At 36.4% G+C, this 24,089-nt stretch overlaps 1 protein-coding gene across 1 annotated transcript in view; it reads right to left on the bottom strand.

The window, feature by feature from the left end:
• The window catches only part of LOC150097280 (adenylate cyclase type 10-like), a 198,907-nt gene extending 176,304 nt beyond the window's left edge, over positions 1-22,603 (bottom strand). The window contains exons 1-2 of the mRNA XM_090407634.1: positions 22,525-22,603; positions 67-290 (exon numbers count right to left, since the gene is read on the bottom strand). Coding sequence (XP_090263760.1) covers positions 67-290; positions 22,525-22,603 — 303 coding nt within the window. The remainder of the gene's footprint in view (positions 1-66; positions 291-22,524) is intronic.
• Positions 22,604-24,089: the final 1,486 nt, after the last annotated feature.

Raw genomic sequence — 24,089 nt, 5'->3', positions numbered from 1 at the left:
TATGTTTCCCATTATAATGGATTTCCATGTCATAACCACTAAACAATAAAATACAAAAGAAGTTACCTTTACAAATCCTTCTGGCATGCAAGAATATATATAATCATTCATTCGCCTGGATTTCCTGCTAACTAAAAGTTGCCAGAATTCAGGAGAAACAACAACATCTCCAGCTGAACAACATGCCTGAGCATATCTTACACTATTAATAGCAAAACCAGATTCAACTAAGTGAAGAAACTCTTCGGGATTTCCTAAGTAGTATATTTTCACAATTCCAGAAGATAATCCTGGATAATAAAGTACAATACAAAAGCAAGCTTCACATTATGAATAGTACGAAATAGCAATGATTGTTATTTAAATAATTCTTACAGATAAGCCTAAACATTGACTAGACATACTTTAATTCTTTTAGTAAATGATAATGTAAACTAAATTATTAATTATAAAAACTTTAATTAAAACTACCTATATTTTGGCAATGTTACTTTTGACCAACAATTTGACCAATTGTCAAAACACTTTTTATCTACGTTGAAAGTTTATTTTTCACTTGGTTAGAGTATAATAAATTTAGTTTAATCCTTTATCCAAGTGTGAGCAAACAAAGTTTGCGCCTGAAAGTATCTTCAGGACTCGGGCAAGGTGGTACAACACCAGGGCACTCCTTGCAAAGGTGGAGCAAGCTGCCAACACTCCTATCTCAGAATCTACCATAATGCAAAACACATCTCCTTGCGGATATGTCTAATGTTGGTAGATTTCATTATGGTAGATACTGAGATAGGAGTGTTGGCAGCTTGCTCCACCTTTGCAAGGAGTGCCCTGGTATTGTACCACCTTGCCCGACTCCTGAAGATACTTTCAGGCGCAAACTTTGTTTGCTCACACTTGGATAAAGGATTAAACTAAATTTATTATACTGTAACCAAGTGAAAAATAAATTTTTCAACATCTTTCTCTAAATCCAGAGTAATTTATTAAAAAAGGGTGGCACACCATTTGGCAACTCCTATAGGTGGAGATGACTTGCTAATGCTTCTGCCTGGTATCTCCACTTGGGCCTGGCTCCCACTGAAGAGACCTCAATAAAGGTCGAAACTAGTCTGGGTTGTGGCCCTTCCCTTAATGCATAACATTAGACATATCCGCAAGGAGATATGTTTTGCATTATGGTAGATACTGAGATAGGATGTTGGCAGCTTGCTCCACCTTTGCAAGGAGTTCCCTGGTGTTGTACCACCTTGCCCCAGTCCTGAAGATACTTTAAGGTGCAAACTTAGTTTGCTCACACTTGGATAAAGGATTAAACTAAATTTATTATACTTTTTATCTACATAGTTTTAGCAAGATAATGCAATAATTGCAATGCTTATCCATATACATATAGATTAATGTAATTATTTAAATAACTATTGCAAAGGCTTTTGATAAACTACCTCATGATAAGTTGACAGTCAAACTAGAGCAGATGAGGTTGGATATTAGATCAGTGCATTGGATTGAAGACTGGCTATCTGATAGGTATCAACAACTTGTGTATGGGGGCGCTATATCCAGGAAAAGGAAAGTCACTAGTGGAGTGCCTCAGGGGTCTGTTTTAAGACCATTACTGTTTAACTTGTATATTAATGATATAGGTGAAGATTTGGATGGAGATATTCAGTTGTTTGCAGATAATGCAAAGTTGGGACAAACCATAAAGAGTAGTGAAGATGTTGTGGCCTTGCAAATGTGGATGTGAGTTCAATGTTGCAAAATGTAAGATTTTAAAATTTGGAAAACATAGATGGATGCAGAATTTATGCTTGGTGAGAATATATTGTTGGAGGTAGAGGAAATAAGAGATCTGGGGATGACAGTGGATAAGGATCTAAAATTTAGGGGATCCATCGCCAAAATTGTGAAGACAACACAAAGGCTTCTGGGAATTATTATAGTAGTAGTATTATTACGGGTGACTCCAGGGAATCCTTAGACTCATCGAGGGAGGCTCTAAACCTCATGTCCACATAACTATACAACATTCTCACAGTATCTATCATACCTTGCCTTGAACTCACTCACCGTCATAGCACCCACAACAAACTCTGGCAGCTTATTCCACTCATTTACCACCTCTAAACGTAAAGAACGCGGCTCTAACACCCTTGCTAACCACACTCTTGCCCAGCTTCCATAGGTGTCCCCTAGTTCTCCCACCACCAGTCCTGATCTCAAAAATGTCCTCTGAATTAATCCTACAGAAACCCTTTAGCAATTTGAATGTCTCAATCATATCTCCCCTTTTCCACCTATCAAATAATTTCTGCAACCCACAAATCTTCAACCTGTTCTCATAAGGTTCATTCCATAGACCTGCTATCATCTTGGTCACTCGTCTCTGGATCCTTTCCACCTCCTCCCCATCAAGAAGAAACCTAGGTGACAAATCTGGGCACAGCAGTCGAGATGAGGTCTTATCAAGGCTCGGTACAGAGGTACAATAACTTGCTTGTCTCTGCTCGTCAAAGTATTTTTCAACAACCAAGTGAGTCGATGAGCTGATTTAGCCACTTTTGCAATGTGCCCCCTAAACTTCATCTCCCTATCCACCAACACTCCGAAGTCCCTGCCCTCATCAATCTCCTGGAGTACAGTTCCACTAATGTGGTATACTGCTGCTAATCTTTTCACCCCAAAATGCATAACCTTCCTTTTTGTCACATTAAATTGACATCCCTTCTCCTTAGCCCAGAACTCCAATCTATCCAAGTCGTCCTGCCAGATTTTGATATCTTCTGCATTCACTATTGCCGTACCCAACTTTACATCATCAGCAAACAAATTAACTGTTCCTCTTAGATCCTTCCCTATATCATTAATGAACAAATTAAACAGCAGCGGTCCAAGAACAGAACCCTGTGGCACACCACTACTCACAGGCTGTCTTTTGGACTCTACTCCTGAATAAACTACTCTCTGATATTTCTCCATCAACCACCCACCTATCCATCTCACCAATCCCATATCCATTCCCATATGTTGTAGTTTACGGATTAGAATTCCACGTGGTATCCTGTCAAATGCCTCAGCCAGGTCCAGCAGTATCACTGTAAACCCATTACCCTTATCCGGTTCAGCTGTCACTGCGTTATAAAACTTGAGCAAGTTACTGAGGCATGATCTACCCTTCACAAAGCCATGCTGTCCCCCATATAGTATCTCAATTTCATCAATCCATTCCTGTATTTTTCCCTTGACTACTTTCTCCAAGACCTTGACAACGACTCCTGATATACTGATCGGTCAGTAATTTGCAACAGTAGTCTTGGATCCTCCTTTATGCAGTGAAATTATTTTCCCCTCTTTCCATACCTTCGGGACTTAACCAGACCGAGACTCAGATTAAACAACATGGTCAAGGGCGCTGATAATTCTTTAGCCACTTCACGTAAGACCCATGTGGGTATACCATCCAATCCCATATATGTATTCACATTAAGGTTCTGTAACAGATTATTCACCTCCATGTCATTCATCACAATTCCTGTATAAACTAATGATTCCTTCATTTTTTCAATGTCACCACCTGGATGATATACTCTTGCAAGGTGCTTGCTCAGTAATTCCACTATATCGACTGATTCAGTGACCTCCTTACTATCGTCATTCCTAAAAATCAGTTTTTAAAAAACTGTACACTGCCATGTACAGTTTTTTTTTTTTTTTTTGCTTGCAGCATATTGAAAGAACTGTTTAGGATTCTCTTTAGCTTGCATAGCTAGTTTCCCTTTCAATATCCGCTTCTGCTTTTTTTACCACATTTGTTACTCTTCTGGACTGCGCTTTATACCGTTCGTGTGTCTGCAAGTCACCTTTCTCTTTAAATTCCCTCCATAGTTGTTTCTTTTTTTGCAGCTCAAGCTTAATGGTGTTATTCATCCATTTAACCCCTACTTGTTTTACTATTCAGACCCTAGGTATACATCAGCCATAACCTCCTGTAAATGCTCCTTGACCACTTCCCATGATCCATCGACATCCAGCCCTTGCAGTTTTACATGTCATGGCAATCTCCTAAGCTTGTCATACTTGCCAGCATGGTAATTCCACATATTTTCAATTAAGACAGGGGGGGGGGGGTCTTAATCGAAAATTCCACACCTTTAGCCACCTCCCAGGTCAAGACCTTATGATCACTCTCACCAATAGGTGGCAACATGGTGATATTCATTACAGTCAAATTGTGAGATGCTATTACCAGGTCAAGCACTCTCAAACCTCTAGTATTTTCAATTACATGCTGTCTCAGAGAGTTATCCCTTAATAACTGAATAAAATCCAGTTTCTTCCTCACATGTGTCCTCTCCTCCTTCCAATCAATGTTACCATAGTTGAAATCCCCCATAATAATTACCCTTCTTCCACTCATTGCTTCTATTTGCTTATGCATACTATCTCCACCATCTATTCCATCACCTGGTCTATAGCAACACCCAACTGTATATTTTGTTCTCTCAGTCTCAATATCACACCAAATAGCCTCATCAAATGAGCTCTTTTCACTATCCTGCAATACAACTTTAATTCTCCCTGGCTGCAGTTCATCAGCTATCATCAATAACACCCCTCTCCCCATTTTATTCTCTCTGTCCTTCCTAAACACACTATAACCTACACATTCTATCCCACTAACTATATCATCTTCCGTCAGACATGTTTCACTAATGCCAATAACCTGTGGCCAGGAAGAGCCAATCAATGAATGATGCGGAGGACACTGACATGTAGAAGTAGGGAGATTCTTGTTACGTTGTATAAGGCTTTGATTAGGCCACACATGGACTATTGTACCCAGATTTGGTCACCGGGTTTTCAGAAGGATGAAGATATGTTGGAAAGGGTCCAAAGGTGAATGACTAAAGTAGTTTCTGACCTCTGGAATGTCGAGTATGATGAAAGATTGAGAAGATGTAATTTGCAGAGTCTGGTGGACAGGAGGAAGAGGGAAGATATGATAGAGACCTACAAGTTGGTAAGGGGTTGTTATAGGATCAATGGTGGAGAAGTTCTACAGAGAATAGCGGGAGATCAGGGAAGAACCAGAGATCATTCCTGGAAACTGTATAAAGAGGGTGTGAGTAGGGGAGTGAGAGGCAGGTTTTTTTCATGCAGAGTTGTGAATGATTGGAATTCCTTGCCTGAGAGTGTGGTGTCTGCAAGGAGTTTGAATGTGTTTAAGACACAGTATGATGAGGTGTGTGTGTGTGTGTGTGTGTGTGTGTGTGTGTGTGTGTGTGTGTGTGTGTGATGAAAGGACCGCCAAGATGAGTCTTTGACTCCATGAGGTCTTGGGGTAATAATAATAATAATACTTATAATTTTTTAGGAAATGACAACGTATACTAAATTATTAATTATAAAAACTTTAATTAATAACTACCTATATTTTGTAGATGGCAAAGTAACGCAATGTTACTTTGCCATCTACAAGGATCACAAAACAATGATATGTGCAGGCAGGCAGTCACACTAAACAAATGAGGCTGAAGTCGATCTTAGAGTCCTAAAAAGTGTCTCCCCCACCCCAAGCATGATAAATTGGGTTGTTTCGCCATTGAGCTGGTAATCTTAGAATGTATGCTTCCCAAATTTGGGAACATACATTTTAAGTTGAAAACAGTGGAGAACAAGTCTAATGCACCAGAATCTCTAGGATTGATTTCAGTTGCCTTTCATCAGACTCATTTGCTTAGTGCGAGTGCCTGCATGCATATATTATTTTGTGATCCATGGCAATGTAACAGTGCCAAAATATAGATAGTTATTAACTAAAGTTTTTATAATTAATAATTTAGTTTATGTTGTCATTTGCTAAAAAATTAGAAGTATTATTATTATTATTACGGGTGACTCCAAGGAGTCCTTAGACTCATCGAGGGAGGCCCAAAAGATCATGTCCATCACAACTATTCGACATTCACACAGTATCTATCATACTTTGCCTTGAACTCATTCACTGTCATAGCACCCACAACAGACTCTGGCAGCTTATTCCACTCATTCACCACTCTAAAAGTAAAAAACCCAGCTCTATTACTAACTACACTTTTGCCCAGTTTCCATGGATGTCCCCTAGTCCTCCCACCACCAGTCCTGTTCTCAAAAATAGATGCAATGTCTAAATGTATTCCAAGGGTGAGAAGGTTAAATAAAGTAGGTGTGAGATGGATGAATAAAGAGATTAAGCATGCGATACAGAGAAAAAGGGAATTGTGGAGGCAGCATAAGAGAAGTGGAAATAACCAATTTCATGAGGTCTACAAAGACCAGACAAGGAAGGTGACTTGGTTGGTGAGAGTAGCTAAAGAGAGGTATGAACAGCAGTTAGCTAATGAAGTCAAAAATAATCCTAGGGAGTTCTTTCGATATGTAGCCAGCAAAAGAAAGAATGATTATTGAAAAATGACATGGATTGGAGAAAATGGTATAAAGACAGATGTTGCAGAATGTGTGGTGGAGATACTTAATGAGCAGTTCATAAAGATCTTTCAATCTTGTGAATGTGACTTCATGAAGAGATTGGGAGCAGTTGATGACAGGGAGGAGAGACTGACTGTAAGTGAGCAAAAGGTGTTTGGGGAGTTGAGTAAACTAGATGTAAGTAAGGCTGTAGGACTTGATAATATATCACCACATATTCTGAAGGAATGTGCCAGAGAGTTGACACCTGCGTTGACATATTTTTTTTAATACGAGTCTTGCACTTGGTCAAGTTCCTAAGGAGTGGAAGGAGTGCAAGATTGTGCCACTTCATAAAGGAGGTGATCGAACTCAAGCATCAAACTATAGGCCTATCTGTGTGTCAGGTGTTGTGGTTAAGTTGTTGGAGAAGCTTGTGAGAACTAGGATACAGAGTTGTGTTGACAGCAATGGTATTATCTTTGATGGACAGCATGGATTTGCTAAAGGGAGGTCATGTTTTAGTAATCTACTTACCTATTACAATAAAGTGACTGCTTCCTTGGACAGAGGAGAAGGATACACAGTAATATACTTGGATTTCGCAAAGGCTTTTGATAGAGTACCTCATGATAAGTTGATAGTCAAACTAGAGCAGATGGGGTTGGATATTAGATTAGTGCATTGGATTATTGATTGGGTAGCAGAGAAATCTCATGATAAAAATGAAGGAGAATTTATTGAGCTGTTGCAAGACAACTTTTCAAGTAGCGTGAGAATGTGGGAATTCAAATTCAGAGAGTGTTATATTTGATCATAACAGATCAGAATTAAAGACCCATTCTGAGATCAGAATGGGTCTTAGTTACGACTGTGACTTTTGCAAAAACCAGTTAGTGAGAGTTACCATTCTGTACTATTCTGGGAAGTAGGTAACTATATCGATGTTCCAATCAGGAGAGGTTACATGCTGAACTACAGAGCTGAAAATCATGAAAAACTCAGTAGAATGCTACTTTTAGTCCTATGGTAAAAGTAACTGAATGAGAAGGATTAGCAATGTATATGAAGCTTTGAAAAGGTGCTTAAATGAGGCAGTATCTGAACATGTTCCTAAACTTCAAAAAACAAATAAAGCAGGAGTAAAATGGATGAACCTTATTAAGCAAGACATCCATAAGAAGATGATGTGGAAGTAATATAGAGAAAATAAGAGCAAGAAGGGCTACGAAATATGAAGTGCAGTCCAAAAAAGTTAGAGTACTGTAAAGAAAGCCAATAAATGCTCACTTCACTAAGATCTGTCAAGCTGGTGTAGATAAGATAGCAGACAGTTCTACTGCTATATTGGATGAAAAGATTGAGAAGGATGTCCAAAGCTGTCACATAACCTGCATAAGAATGCAGCAATATGGACAGATGGGATATCAACACATACAATAAAGGAAGCCAAATTGGGTAGGCCTTTGACATATTTGTATATCTTGAGTCTCAGCTCAGGAAAGATGTTGCAAGAATGAACAGAATAACAGTTCCGTTGTACAAGGGTGGCACTAAAATAAATGTGTCTGATTACTGGCCTATAAATATACCTGGAGTGGTGGTAAAGATTTTAGTGAAGTTAGTAAGAACCAGTGGCAGCCAGTGAAATTTTAAGTGAGGGTGCTGCCTATACAAAATAAAATAAAAAAAATTATTATTTTTTTCCTAATTAGTAACCAATTTATTAATAAATAAATCTGTAGATTTATTTATTAATAAATTGGTTACTGATTAGAAAAAAATAATTATTTCTTTTTTTAATTTGTATAGGCAGTACCCCCACTTAAAATTTCACCGGCCGCCACTGGTAAGAACTCGCAGAAATGGATTCTTTTTTTTTTTAATGTGATTCCCACTCATGATAGGACTATAGTATATTAGAACTGTGAGTGAGTTAAGGATTTTTTTTTTCCTATAAATTGAAGATGCCAAGAAATTGTATTCTTGGTTTAATACTTTACCCAAGCGTAAGCAAACAAAAATTTTGACGGTGAAATAACTTCATGACTGAGCTATTTGTATATAGAGACTAATGACTTCACATCAATTGCCATAATATCCCATAATGCAATGCACATATTGTTGTCCCATTTTACGATTTTTATTCTATCTAGTAATTTCCTCTTATCTATGTTCTTCTATTATCTACGCATGAGATATCACCAAAAAACTTACTAATACTTAAGTTATTTCTCCCCTTAGTACCCCCAATATTTGTATTTATACTGCGCCTTTTGGGATATTTAATTTGAGATATTATATACAAAAACAAGGAGAAAGAACTAAAATATGTCTGAAAGTGAAACAATGTTGCAGTCGTGACACTTTATCTCATTTCTTAACACATTAATTTCTCGCGTGATTAGGTCCGTATTTTTCAAGTGGTGCATTGGGCAGCAATTTCAGACAACTTTTCTTATCATTGAATAAAGGTTTATTAAAAACTTTAATATGGTACAATTCAATTTTTTGTTATTACACAATTCAATGCTAAACTAAATACTTACAAACTAATATTAACTTATTACAAGTAATTAGGCTATGATCCTATAATGGGTATTACGATCATGCCGCCATAACAATTCAACACATAACTTCATGTAACATGGACATATAAGATTAATTCACACTATTTAACTATTCAAACTTAAGTAGATTAACTAAACCTTTTACTGCACTAACACACAATTATGACATTTTAACTTTCCTATACATTACAATAGACATGCAAAATTCTCAGGACACTTAATTATTCATATAACATTAACACTAGCTAGCTTACTTTTAATATATTCTGTCAGATACTAAAGTCCTAGTATAAATTTTCCTTGGTCACTTCAACAGTTCCGTATTAGAATAATGATACCTATTACAGACAAATTTTAGTTAACATTGGATATATTTTACAGTACCTTTCTTTCTTGAGTTTTTCATATGGGCCTTTACCTTTTTCTGATTGAACTAGCTTGGTATAACCTCTCCGATAATCTGTTTCTCCTACATTCCTTTTGGAACTGAACTTTGCTTACGCGGTCTTAACCTCTGGTAACTTAGGACACACTTTGAATCATCTATATAACGGCTGTACAACTCGTGACGTGGATATCAATATCTTTACAGCTTTCCTTTTCTCGTGGTTGTCACTGAAGTTGAAACACAAAGAATATGTTTCCTTTTCTTTGACTCTATGGCATTCTTCGCTTCTTACATAGGAAATCCAGAATCGAAATCCTGCTCACTTTTGTTTCCATGTTGTGATGACGGAGATATAACCCCAATCTCCACTTCTGCTAAACGTCCTTTGGTCGGCGAGCCAAATGATGTCTCAATCCAGGAATCGGCCCTGAGCGATAGTCTGTTGTTTTTCTTTTGCTAGCCTCTAATTTAATCCCCTTTCCAAAATTTTTCTATGAATTTACTTAATAACTTAATCTCTAGCCTCTCACATACCATCTCTTATGACTAATCCTTTTGTCTTATTTAACTTTTCTCATTTAAATCATATCACAATATTAATATATTCTTTCTTTTGTTAGTTAGTTTAACAAAAACCTTTATTTTTTATATATTTTATTGGATGCAAGAATCTTTCTTTTTCTTTTAATTAATTCAACTAATTATCTTTTATGCAGGGTTTTTAATTTATTTTATTTATTCTTCATGTTACACCATGATAGCTGAGAATTCTATATTCTTAAGATATCAGGGTGTAACAATATCATTACAGACATGTATAATGCTATGCATTATGGGAAGGGCCACTGCCCAGGCCAGTTTGCTTTATGAGGTCTCATCAGTGGGAGCCAGACTGAGAAGTGATACCAAGGTTGAAGTAATGCAGAAGTCATATTTCCATATACAAGTAGTCAAAAGGTGTCATACCTTATTACTAAAATACTCCAGATTAGAGATGTTTGTTTAAAGTTTTTTAAATTGGTTATACTATAAATTAAATAAAGATGCCAAGAAATTATAAATTAAATATACCAAGAAATTATATACTTGGTTTAATCCTTTATCCAAGTGTAAGCAAACAAGTTTGCACCTGAACTATAACCAAGTGAACTATAACCACTTTCAACAACTATCTCTAATGCCAAGAAATTATATTTTTGATTTAATCTTTATCTTTTATCCCTAATCCAGAGTATTTTAGTAATAAGGTGTGATCCCTTTTTACTACTTGTATGTGGAAATATGACTTCTGAGTCTGGCTCTCACTGATGAGATCTCAATAAAGGTTGAAACCAGTCTGAGCAGTAGTCCTTTCCATAATGGAGAGCATTATACATGTTTGTAAGGATATGTTCATTGCATTATTGGATACTAAGGCATTCACATGCAAATTTTTGTTTCCTTACACTTGGATAAAGGATTAAACCAAGAATATAGTCTCTTAAAAAACTTTCACAATTTTTTTTCTACTTTATTAATTTTTATAATTTTTTGTAGTTTTATTAATTTTTTTACATAGTCCAGAAACCCTGCTCTAGAGACCAATATTGAACTTTTTCAGGCTTCCAATAGGCAGGGCAGTGGTTTCATACTGGGAGATGAAATTTATCTTCCACCTAAAGCTAAAGACAATCACAAACATCCATGCTTGTGAAAGGATTCAAACCCATGACCTGTTTGTTGGAGAGTGGATATGCTGCCCACTAAGCCAACCAGGCTGGTAGATTGACAGATAAGCTATATTTTGCATAGAACAGCAAGAGCCTACTAAAGGAAGGCCATGCTTTAGCAATTTACTATTATTTTATAATAATGTTATGGCTGAATTGGATAATGAAAATTTATACACTATGATACTGTTGGATTTTGCTAAGGCATTCAACAGAATACTAAATGAAAGGCTGTTCCATTAACTCTAGAATATGAGGACGGGATAGAAAATACTGACTTGGATAAGTGGGTGATTGAGGGACAAGCATTTCTTCAAATTAATATAAAAAACACAAAGGATAAGTAATACTTCATTTAAGGCCATGTATTTTCAGCCTGAATATTACAGGCCATCATCAGTGGTGACAATAGTTATTTACCAAGTAGAACAGGATCAATGGATTGATTTGAAAAAGTAAGAGTCGCATGATGTTATACATAAAACAACCAATACAGTGGTATCACTGAGGATATACTGCAATATTAATAATTCATTAACTATTTAAAAAAATAAAAAAGTTGATGTGTGATTAAAATAATACTTTCCTATATCTTAGCTACAGAGAAGGAGAGGAAGTTATTCTGATTTAAGTTAGGATCGTGAGGTAAGATCTCAACTCATTTTTTAAACTACTGACATGGATGAAATAAGTTTTTTTCAGACCATAAGATGTTGTGGTCTGTATTTATTCTGTGCCATGCCAAGCCAGATTTTTCAGATTTACTATTGCTAATATAAGATTGGTGTTCTTGTATTCTCTCTTCTACAGAGCATCCAGTTTGTCCAAAGTAAGAACGATGACAGTCACAAGGAACTTGGCAGGAAACAGATAGAACTAGAGGAGACTGTTTATCTTTTGAAGATTGAAATCATGCTGATAATTTGTTCAGTAAGTAGCCACTAAATTGTTTTTCTTAACAATTAGGGAAATTGGTTCTAAGATGCAAGAAATTACTATTATTATTATTAACATCTGACCTCCATGGAGTCAGAGAACTGATTCAATGTGTCAACATTCACAACACATGCAGGCAATACATTTCACTCACCAACCACTCTCCATGCAAAGAACCATTTCCTCACTCCTCTGCTCACACCCTCCTAATACAGTTCCCAGTGATGGCCTCTTGTTCCAACCCTACCCTCTCACCCATTCCATGAAAAATCTTTTCCATGTCAACCTGATAGCAACCCTTGACTAGCTTATATGTCTCAATTATATCTCCTCCCTTTCCCCCTATTCACGAGGCTCGGAAACTTACATTCTTTCAATCTGTCCTCATACTCGTACTCCACATTCCAAAAAACCACTGACTACCTTTGTGAATCTTCTCTAGACCCTATCCAACATGTTCTTGTCACCATTAAAACTCAGCAACTAAATCTGCACACAGTAATCCATATGAGGCCTGATCAATGCCTTATACGATGGCATCATAATCACTCTCTCTCTCTCTCTCTATTTTTGCATGTCAGGGTCCTCTGTATCATTGCTATCATCCGATGTGACGTCTTCACAACTTATACAATGTGATCCTGAATTTCAGGTCCTTGTCCACCATCACTCCTACATCTCTAATTTCCTCTACTTCCTTTAAACTTTCCCCACCAAATGTATACTTTGCATTCCATGATCATTTCATGATCACAAAGTGTGAAACCACTCTCATAATTATATGAAATTATCAGATCTAGAACTCTTGATCCTCGCATGCCCTTCTTTTCATGTTGCCTGAGATAATTATCTCTCAAGAACTTGAGAAATATTTTCCATATTCCCAAATGCTATCTCTTGATTCCAATCCATAATTAAAATCACCCATAATTATTACCCTTCCTTTGTTCATTAATCCAAGCTGTTTATACATTTCTTCATCACCACCCTCCACATTTCCAAGCTTATAGCAACATCCAACTAAATATGTCTTCCTCTCAACCTCCATGTTACACCACACTGCCCCATAACCATTGCCGGTATTTCCCTCTTTCATGTCTACCTTATGTGGACTTAATTCCCCTGCTATCATCAGCAGCACTCCCACTCCCTTCTTGTTCTTTCTATTCTCGCAAAAAATACTGTATCCTTCCATTTCTATTACCATTATGATACCATCTTCATTTAACTATGTTTCACTTATTCCAATGATTTTGGGGTGAATAAACTCAATCACTGAAACCATTTCATCCCCTTTTATTTGTGATACTGCTGGCATTTGTAAACAAACACAGCAGTTCATTTTTAGGTCTATAAACAGTCCTATCCAAGCAACCTGTTGGTTGTGATTTCCCCACCACACCTGCCCAATCACCTTTATCACCACTTACAACATATATCTGCTCAGTCTCAACTTCCCCATCCACATCACAATATACATCTTCATACACACATTCACAAATGTATGGGATTTGAACTCGATTTACTGTTTCTTTATTATTTCAGCTAGGATTATAGAAATTAAAAAGTTGTTGCATGGTTCTGTCTGAAAAGCCATTGAGCTTCATATATCATTTAATGTTTAAGAGTTCCTATTGTAATATTTGAGTAATAGAACAAATAGTATGAGTACACTGTAATAAAATTTTTATAATTCCGTCTTCTGTGATGGATGGTAAGCTGTTTGCTGTTGAATGTAGCATCCAGTGAAAGTAGGCTTTTGATAAATGGAAGTAATTAATTCACCCAATGGTAAGTGAAGGAGTAGAATAGCTATAAAGGACAATTTGTTGTCCTTTATAGATATTAAGTTACCATTACCATAATAAATTTAATTTGTGGATGTAGATTGTTTATATTAGATAAAAAGTAGGTAATGTGTCTTTGTTATGGAGCCAGATAGCAAGAAGGTCATCTACATAAAGAACCCTGAAGGCTGAAGAAGGCTGAGAATGTATGGATGAGAAAAGAATGTCTTCTAAATAGACTAAATAAAAGTTAATTATTAAAGAACACGTAAGTCCACAGTAATAACTTTTAATTAATAAATAAGGTACAGATATTTCATACTAACTAATAGTACATCTTCAGTGTTACGAACAGATAAGAATGGAAGAATACAAGTAACGAACATTCGGTGGATCACCTAAATAAGAAACATCGCATTCACATGGTATTTGGTAAACGCCAGCCAAAGATAAAGATGACAGTTTATCTTTTGTAGAAGGCAATAAGGAAGAAATTTTGTTGATAGGAATATATACGTGGGAATCAATTGGTATTTTTTTAAAATTCTACCTATAGATTCTGAGATTCCTGGAATGTAGGGGATTGGAACTCTGCGGACTGTTGAAGAAACCTCAAGTATTGGAACATAAGACTCAATTATCTGTTGGATTTGATTAGGGTGGTAATTATCACCCTAATCAAATCCAACTGATAATTGAATCTTATGTTCCAATACCTAAGGTTTCTTCAACAGTCCGCAGAGTTCCAATCCCCTACTTTCCAGGAATGTCAGAACCTATATGTAGAATTTTAAAAAGTACCAATTGATTTCCATGTATATTCCTATCAACAAAATTTCTTCCTTATTGCCTTCTACAAAAGATAAACTGTCATCTCTATCTTTGGCTGGCATTTACCAAATGCCATTTGAATGTAATGTTTCTTATTTTGGACAAACTGGCCGTTCTGTGGAAAAAAAGAATCAAAGAACATCAATATTATATCGATTACAACAAACCTCAAAAGTCTGGTCTAGCACAACACAGTATTAACACTACCCATAATATCCAATGGGATAAGGCTATTCTCCTTCATAGATGCAGGTTCAAATATGAACGCCTCTTTAAAGAAAGTTGTGAACCTATTTTACACCGACCGAATTTAAATCGAAATGATTGTCTCTCTCTCTCTTGAAGATCTGGGAGACTTTTATTTTATGTAATCATTAAAAAAACCAATTATCTTAAATATTAATTACTTATTAATTTCTTTCATTTCCTAGCTCGCGACAACAATATATTTTAACAGGTGATCCACTGAATGTTCGTTACTTGTATTCCATTTCTAACTGTTCGTAACACTGAAGATGTACTATTAGTTTTAGTATGAAATATCTGTACCTTATTTATTAATTAAAAGTTATTACTGTGGACTTTGTGTTCTTTAATAATTATACTATGCCACAGGTACCTCTAAAAATAAATAAAAGTTAGCAAGTGCAGGGGAAGAGGACTTCTCATTAATTCCTTCAACTTGATTGTAAAATGAATTTACCATGGAAATGGAAAATGACAACAAATTGTCCTTTATAGATATTCTACTCCTTCTCTCACTTCCATGTATCAAAAGTGTACTTTCAATGGATGCTACATTCAACAGCAATCAGCTTACCACGTATAACAGAAGCCAGGAATCATAAAAACTTTATTGCTACATGATCACACTATTTGTTCTACACCTTAACTATTACAACAGGAATTCTTAAGCATCAAACAATATATGAAACTCAATGGCTTTTCAGACAAGACAATGCAACAACTTTTTAATTCCTATAATCCAAGATCATATAGCCTTAAATAAATAGTATTACTTATCCCTTGTATTTTTGTGTTAATTTGAAGAAACCTTTCATGACAAAAGTATCTCTTAAACAACAGGGACAAGTATTAGGAAGCAGTATATGGTTGGTCTGAATCTGCTAGATTTGAGGTAACAAGTGGTCTGCCCAAGGAATCAGTCCTTGAACCATTGTTGTTCAATCTATACATTAATCATCTGACTGCACAAAATATTTAAAAAAATACATCAATGATGCAATATCAGAATGTGCTCCTATAGTTCGGAGAATAAACAGGGTGGAATTGAAATAGATATGCATAAAGATGATGTCAGTAATGAAAATTATAAGGCTGTCCAGAAGAGTTAAAACTATTTTATGGAAATCTAAATGTGAGTATGAAAAGAAACTAGTTCTGCTAACTCAAAACAAATCAAAAGAATTCTATCTTTACATTTCAAGTAAAAGAAAGAATGAGAATGAAAGAATAACTCTTGTCAATGTGGATGTATGTGAGTAGCAGATACAGAAGAGATTACTTAGCTAATGAGTGCCCATTTTGCTTAAAGCTATCAATCTCATGTATCCAACATTGACCTCAGAGGTACCTCCATAGTGGAGGAAGAAATTCAGATGTATGAGGAGAAGGTGTAGAGCTGTTGCATAAATTGAATATGAATTCAGCAATAGGGGCCAATGGGATATTAGCATGGATGCTAAAAGAGTGTTCAATGGAACTGGCTGTTGCTTTGACCAGGCTGTATAATTTGAATCTCAACACAGGAATATTCCACAGCAGTGGAAATAGGGATTGCATACAGCAACAGATTGACAGAGAATCTATAATTTGCAATGAACAATATGGGTTTAGTAAGGGAAAGTCGTGTTTGAGTAACTTGCTCACATTTTATAATAAAGTCACAGTTGAGTTGGACAAGAGGAATGAATACACCATGATACTTTTAGACTCTGTTAAACCTTTAGACAGGATTCAGCATGGAAGGCTGTTGCATAAGCTGGAAGATATGGGATTGTATTATAAATTACTAGTTTGAATAAGAATATGACTGAGTGACAGCTATCAAAAAGTGATGTATGCAGGATGCAAGTCTGCAAGATTTAAAGTGGACAGTGAGGTATCAAAGGGTCAGTTTTTGGTACACTGTTATTCAGTCTTTACATTAATGGTATTGGGAAGGTTTTTGGTACACTGTTATTCAGTCTTTACATTAATGATATTGGGAAGGATTTAGCAGCTGACATACAGCTATTTGTTGAGGCTGCAAAGACTGGAAGGATAACCAGAAATGCCACTGACATGCAGTATTTGCAGAATGATTTGAATAAGCTGAAATAGTGGGCACGTGAAACTGGCTAACAGTTTCATGTCAGGAAATGTAAAGTTATTCACTTTGGCGAGATATCCAATGGTGTATTTTATTGATGAGAATATGCTAGAAGAAACTGTCCTGGGCATCTTGGAGTTTTAGTAGATAAGAAATTGAAGTGTATGTTAACATAGCAAAAACTGCAAATACAAGTTAAAAGATAATCATGATGCTGAAACACATACTGACATACAAGAATAATAAAGTCAATTTGCATCTTTACCATTTTAATATGACAGCATCTGGTCTAAAGCGTCCAGATCTATTCTCCCAGTTTTCAACGTGACATAGATACAGTGGAGAAGGTCCATAGGAGAGTGTTAAAGATTATATCGGGACTGTAGAATGCAAATTATGATGTGAGATTGAGAATTTGTGGAAATGCAGATGCAAGAGAGGTAATATGATAGAAAGGTACAAACTTTTGAAAGGATCATAGAGGATACCAGCAGCTGAAATTTTTCATTTTATGGAAAGTGGAGAAAGAACAAGAGGGCATCAATAGAAAATGAGAATAAATGCAGTCAAGAAAGGGGTGAGAGATTTGCAAAAATGGAAGATTTTTCTCTCATAGAATAGTGCATGACTGGAATGGCTTACCTTTAGAGGTTGTGAGTACAAATAGTGTGAATGAATTCAAGAGAAGGTATGGTGGGGTGTGGTGTGGTGTGAGTGATATGTGGCCTTTCTTGATGAGTCACTGACACCTTGGAGGTCTCTTGTAAACTGAGAGTCAAATATAAAAGTATTATTGAGGAAATGTGAAAGAAGAAAACAATAATCAAATATTAGGCTATATGGCAGAATATAAAAAACAAGGTATGATAGAACATTTAATTCAAACTTGAACAATGATTATCAATCAATGAAAAGAATGAACAATATGATAACTCACATGATTCTTATTTCAATATATTATTATAAATTTCTGTTCAGGTATCAGGTGCACCTTCAGCATGAATAAAGACACTGCTTGGAAAGAAGTCAATGGACTCTGCCATGAGCAAGGTGCATCTTACCATGTAACAAGTCAAGTGTTTGTAGCCATCCAGAGGTATATGATGCTCCCAAGTCAGTGCAACTGTGTTCAAGTGAAATGACTATGAGAAAGGAACTGACAGAGTTTCAAAGAGGCCTTATGACGGGATGCGATGTTGCAGGCCTATCTCTTCAGCATATTGCTGACAAATTGGACCATCCCAGGTGAACAATCAGTGATACCATACTGAAATGTAAATACAGAGAGTTGACTGCAAGTGCTATCCACAGTGGATGACCCATCATATTCACCAAAAGTGACCATAGGGTGCTACGAAGGATAATACGTAGAAACTGCCATTCATCACCTGACACGAATATGGAGTTCCAGGCATCAACTAGAATATGAATCTGCACAAAAGCATTCAAATCTGATGCTCACAACATGGGTTTCCAGAGTAGGACGGCAATATGCAAGCATAGCATCCCATCTCCACACTACCCAAACCAAAATTAAGCATTGTTTTCAGAATTGCAAAGAGCATGTACAGTGGACATGGAAGCTTGGAAAGCTGAGTTATGGAGGTGATGGTATGATCTTGTTTTTCCTGGTTTGGCTTTGGACCTCTGTTTGTGATACCACGACCACTGAACTCCGAGAGGTATCCGAACATTCTCGACAATGCAATGCTTCCCACTTTGTCGTGTTTCTACCGAAATGACTATTGTCTCTTTCAACAAGATAATGCACCGTGTCATAAGGCTGCTGTGGTAAATGAGTGGTTTGTGGATCACCACACAGTCCTGATGTCAACCCTATTGAACATCTGTGGGATGAACTGGAGCATCGGGTCAACATGGAGTCAACAGACTTGTGGAAGGTACACATTGTCACACACAAAGCTCATCAAACCATTCTTTAAACTCATTCCATGTGTCAATATTCACATATTCTCAAGGGACATCTGCCCCACAACAATCCAGGATCATTACATGCTTACAGGAAGAATGGTCAAAAATTCATGCTGATCACTATTGTATGCTTATGGAAAGTATGTCCCCATAGGATTTTTGCAATTATCACAGCAAAAGGTGGTCCATCTTATTAATGTGGGTGCCTTGGCTGTTTGTTCCTCCTGCTATGATGTTCAGTGACTCCTTTCCAAGCAGTGTAATTGGAATACAGGAATAAGTGAACATTTCCAAAAAAAAAAAAACTATAAACACTGTGAATGCGAGGGTGAAACTGCGAGTCAGCATACAGAATAGCATGGTCATATCATAACCGAAGTCCTAATGGCGAGAAGAATAAAAATAAATAAATACAACAGAATTCACTAACTGTAGTGTGAAGTGATGTGAATCAATGCCTTCTACAAATGTCAACGATGAGGTCTACTGAGATTAGGGAAATGGAGCAAAACTTCACAATCCTCTTTGTATAACATGTACATATATGCTTTTAATTAGGACTTGGCTTGTTTAACAAAGAACCTTGTATTTACAGGTTGTAGCACATTCTGCAAGACCAGACTTTCTGGCCTGTGATATTTAATATTATTTTGATGTTCCTCACAGCAAACACCTACCATCTATACCAGACTGGCCAAAGTAAGATAAGCTAGTGGTGAAAAGAATCTTCTCCTTATCCATGTTCTATGAACATGGATAAGGAGAAAACTTGCAGACAGAGAAGAATTCAAATTTAAGACCAGGAGACCTTACTGACTGTACTCATATATGTTTTAAACATAAGAAATGCTTAGAGTTGATCTCTTCCTGAAAGGCTGGGATTTTAATATTATTACTACTATTATTATTAATACTTTACTTCCATGGAGTCAACAGACTTGTGGAAGGTACACATTGTCACACACAAAGCTCATTAAACCATTCTTTAAACTCATTCCATGTGTCAGTATTCACATATTCTCAAGCAATGCATTTCACTCACCAACCACTATCCATAAAAAAGAACCTGCTCCTTACTCTCTTGCTCAGACCTTCCTTATAGAGTTTCTAGAAATATCCCATCTCCTTCCATTCGAAGAAAAATTTCTTCCACTTAACATGATAACGACCTCTTACCAACTCATGTCTTAATCATACCCCCCCCCCATTCACAAGCAAGTGGATGCCTGACATTCCAAACACCAGATACCACCTTAGTCAATCTTCTATGGGCCTGTTCTAATATATCCTCATGCAAACAATGTGACCAAATCTGTGTACAATAATCCTTATCAAGGTCTTATACAATGGAATCATAAGGAATGTCCAGTGATAAGGCTTATACATTGGCTATTCATAACTGTATTTTTTAAGGAAATTACAGTATATAGTAATATATTAATCAAAATAAATTTAATCGGTACTTCAATATTTTGGCAAAATCAAATTACCATCATCAGGGAACAAAATATAACAAGATATGGGCATGCTGGCACTACACTAAGTAATGAAGATGAAGCATGTCAACTAAGAATAGGCCAAAAGTCCTAAATAGTGGGCTTAACTGGGCGTCCTTGGCTGTTTTGGGGAAGATTCATGCAATCAAATTTGTTAAGGTTAGGGTAGTTTCTTAAGGCAGAAGATTCAAGATAAAGTCCTTCATATTTATATGTGCTGTAAAGGAGCCGAGTAACTTTCTTCTAGTGTATTCTATGGTGGGCGTCCAAAGTATGGTCAGCTAGTCCTGAGTAATTGTAGTCATCATCATCCTTTCAGGGATTTAGGCTCAGTGGCCTGTTCTTCTGGTCTCATTCCATCTTTTCCTCGGTCATCCCTGACTTTTATATACTCCAATTGGGTGATATTGGAGTATTTTTTTGGGGTAGTCTTGAACTATCCATTCTTTTGATATGTTATTATTATTATTACGTGACATCTCCAGGGAGTCCAAAGACTCATCAAGAGAGGACACCTACTCTACATCTGATTTTGCCAACTACAACTCACTGCAACTATATCAACGCCATCTACCACCCTTTCCCACCACTAGTACTTCCACAGACAATCACAAATGTCCATGCTCACGGCAGGATTCGAACCCGTAGCTTTTTGGCTGGAGAGCGGATACGCTAACTGCTTGGCTGGCAAATCCATGTTCAATCCACTTCTTTCAGTATTCATACACTTTGTCCAATACCGAGTCTATTTTTAGTTCTTTACATATTTCTGGGCTTCTTTTTTGTCTCAGAGAGTATAGCCTGCTGTCCTTCGTGGCTGTAGTGATTTCTTTATTTCTATGTGGTTGTAGTAATTTCTTTATTTCTGCATGTCATTGTCCTCCACATCACTACCATAATTCACTGTGAGGATTTCACAACTCGTGCAGAGTGACTACTAAACTTTAGATCCCTGTCTGCTACCCATATCAGATCTCTCATCTCCTCTACCTCCTTCAAAATTTCCCTGTAAAGTATATACTCTGCATCTGCATCCTTGTATACCAAATTTTAAAACCTTATACTTCGAAAAACTCGGCTATCATTCCACTTTGCCCACTCATACAGTCTATCCAATTCTTCATGTAAGGCAACAACTACTAATCGCCTCACTGTTCTCTCCAATTTTTAATTATCTGTATCCAAATAAACCATTCTAATATCATTAATATACAAATAAAGCAATAATGGCCTCAAAACACTAGTGACTTTCCTCTTTTGAGTGACTGCACCTGCATACACAACTTGCTGATATCCACCTGACAGGCATTCACCTTTCCAACTCACTGATTTAATATGTAATCCTATCTCCATTTGTTCCAATTTACTTAATTATGCATATTTCCAATTATGCAAAATGTATGTATATCACTGCATAAGCATCTTCCATATCCAATACATTGGTTGCCCTGTTGTAGTACATAAGTAAACTGGTAAAATATGCCCTCTTTTTAACAAACTCATACTGATCATTTGAGAAAATACTGATATCAACCCACTTCTGTAGCCTAGCTCACACTAGCCTTTCCATGGATTAATTTCACCCCTGACATACCTGTTTAACAAGAGTCTTGCAACAGCACAAGACCCAAAGAAGTGAAAAGCAGCTGACTGTTCCACTTAACAAAAGTGATCAAGGCTGAGAATACACACTGCTCTGTATCTTGACTTGTGTTAAAGATGTTAGAGACATGCAGTCCTAATTTCCTTATTGACATCAAGTTTACTTAATTTCTCATATAATTCTTATTTCTCTCCGGCACTCCATCCTCTTCAATTCCTTCTATAATTGAGCTTCTCATAATGTCCCAATGGTGAGGATGAATTACCTGAATGAATTGCTCACTGAATAAATACCTTGACTATGATCTTGGTAGCAGTTAACAGTCTACCATTTCCATCCATCCATTAGCATCATCTTACCATAATTATTCTTTCTTTACTTGCCACATATCAAAAGAACTCTCTAAGATTTTTCTTGTCCTGAATGGCTAATTTCTGTTCATATTGCACTTTTGCTATCCTTATCAAATGAGTGACCTTCCTGGCATGCTTACTATTCTCTTCATGTAACTGATTACTCCTATTATTCAACTTGCTGTCTCCACAGTGCCTTCTTCTTCTTCCAGACTTCATGCTTAATCTCTCCATTCAATCCATGTGACACCAAACTTATTGAACCTTTCGATCAACATGTGATGCTGTTAAAGAACTACTGGCAGTGCCCAAGCTGTTAACTCCCTGAAACATTTCCTTAAAACATGTAGTGATGCATCATCAAGTCCAATGCATTATAGTCAAGTTCATTTATTCTACTTGCTTGTTAACTGGCAATTCATTCTCGCAAATTCCTCTATAAAACTGCTTAAAGCATCATTTCACGTTTTAGTTTGAAGCTGTCTCTTGAGCTCCTCTTAATCATTGGCCTTGAAGTTTCATATATTTCCTTTCCTCATAGAAGTCTCCATAAGAGTTACCAAAAGGTGTCACACGTTATTATTACATTACTCTGGATTAGAGAAAATTGTTTTAAGTTTTTTCACTTGGTTATACTATAATTAAATTAAACAAAAGTTGTGACACCTTTTGGCAACTCGTATATGAAAATATAACTTCTGCATTAATTCAACCTTAGTATCACCTCTGGGTCTGGCTCCCACTGAACAGACCTGAATAAAGGTCGAAACTGGTCTGAGTAGTGACCCTTTCCATAATGCATAGCATTATACATATCTGCAAGGAGATGTGCTTTGCATTATGGGATACTAAGGGAAGTGATGTAAAGTCTTAGCTCCTTATACGAGTTGCGTCAGTCCTGAAAATACTTCAGATGCAGACTTTGCTTGCTTACACTTGGATAAAGGATTAAACCATGTTAAACAAGGGATACCTGCTTAATGCGGGATTTGATTAACGCGGCGAAATTAATTGCGGAAATCCCTTGATATATGCGGCAAGAGTTTTGATTAATGTGCCTTTAACCCTCCGGAGCTTACAGCTGATCTGACAGATACATGCAAAATGTTTAATATAAATATTCCTACACAATTCAGTGTATAGCTTGGAGATCACAAGTAGCTGTGCATTCTTATGTTCGAGTGATATTCTACACTGTTTTTTGCTGTCAGTTTGGTTTAACACATGTTATGTAAAGGTTTGTGATATTTGACATAAATTGTATCTGAGAGATACTGCGACCTCCGATGTCAGTATAGTATGGTTTAGTTGGTTTTTTTTTATTCTTTTTTCAATAATTTCTAGATTGTAACGGAAAATAAATAAACCATCATTACTGAAATAGAGAGCTTACTCCACCTTTACTACGAGTTGCCAATAAGGTTGATTATGCTTGCATCTGCCGAAACTTTTAGTTTCTATATATTCGGCACGAAACTCTTGTAGTTTCTATATTCGACTATAAAATAATGTTGGATTCAATATCCACTTAATTTGTACCATCATGTATTATATTTGCAGAGTTTTTCATTTTGTTTTATTGCTTGTTTACCGAGGCCTTGAGAGTCATTTTGCTTGTTATCATAGAATTTATGCCGATAGGAAAAAAACTAAAACTGTTCAAACGACTCTTGATGACTTCTTTTGATAAAAAAATTCCAGCAAA

The sequence above is a fragment of the Typopeltis vanoorti genome, chromosome 17 (genome assembly GCF_054136105.1).
Source record: "Typopeltis vanoorti isolate ZY-2024b chromosome 17, IOZ_Tvanoo_1.0, whole genome shotgun sequence".
In the NCBI taxonomy this organism is placed as follows: Eukaryota; Metazoa; Arthropoda; class Arachnida; order Uropygi; family Thelyphonidae; genus Typopeltis; species Typopeltis vanoorti.
The sequence above is the reverse complement of the archived record's forward strand: the minus strand, read 5'-3'. Positions and strand labels throughout refer to the sequence as shown.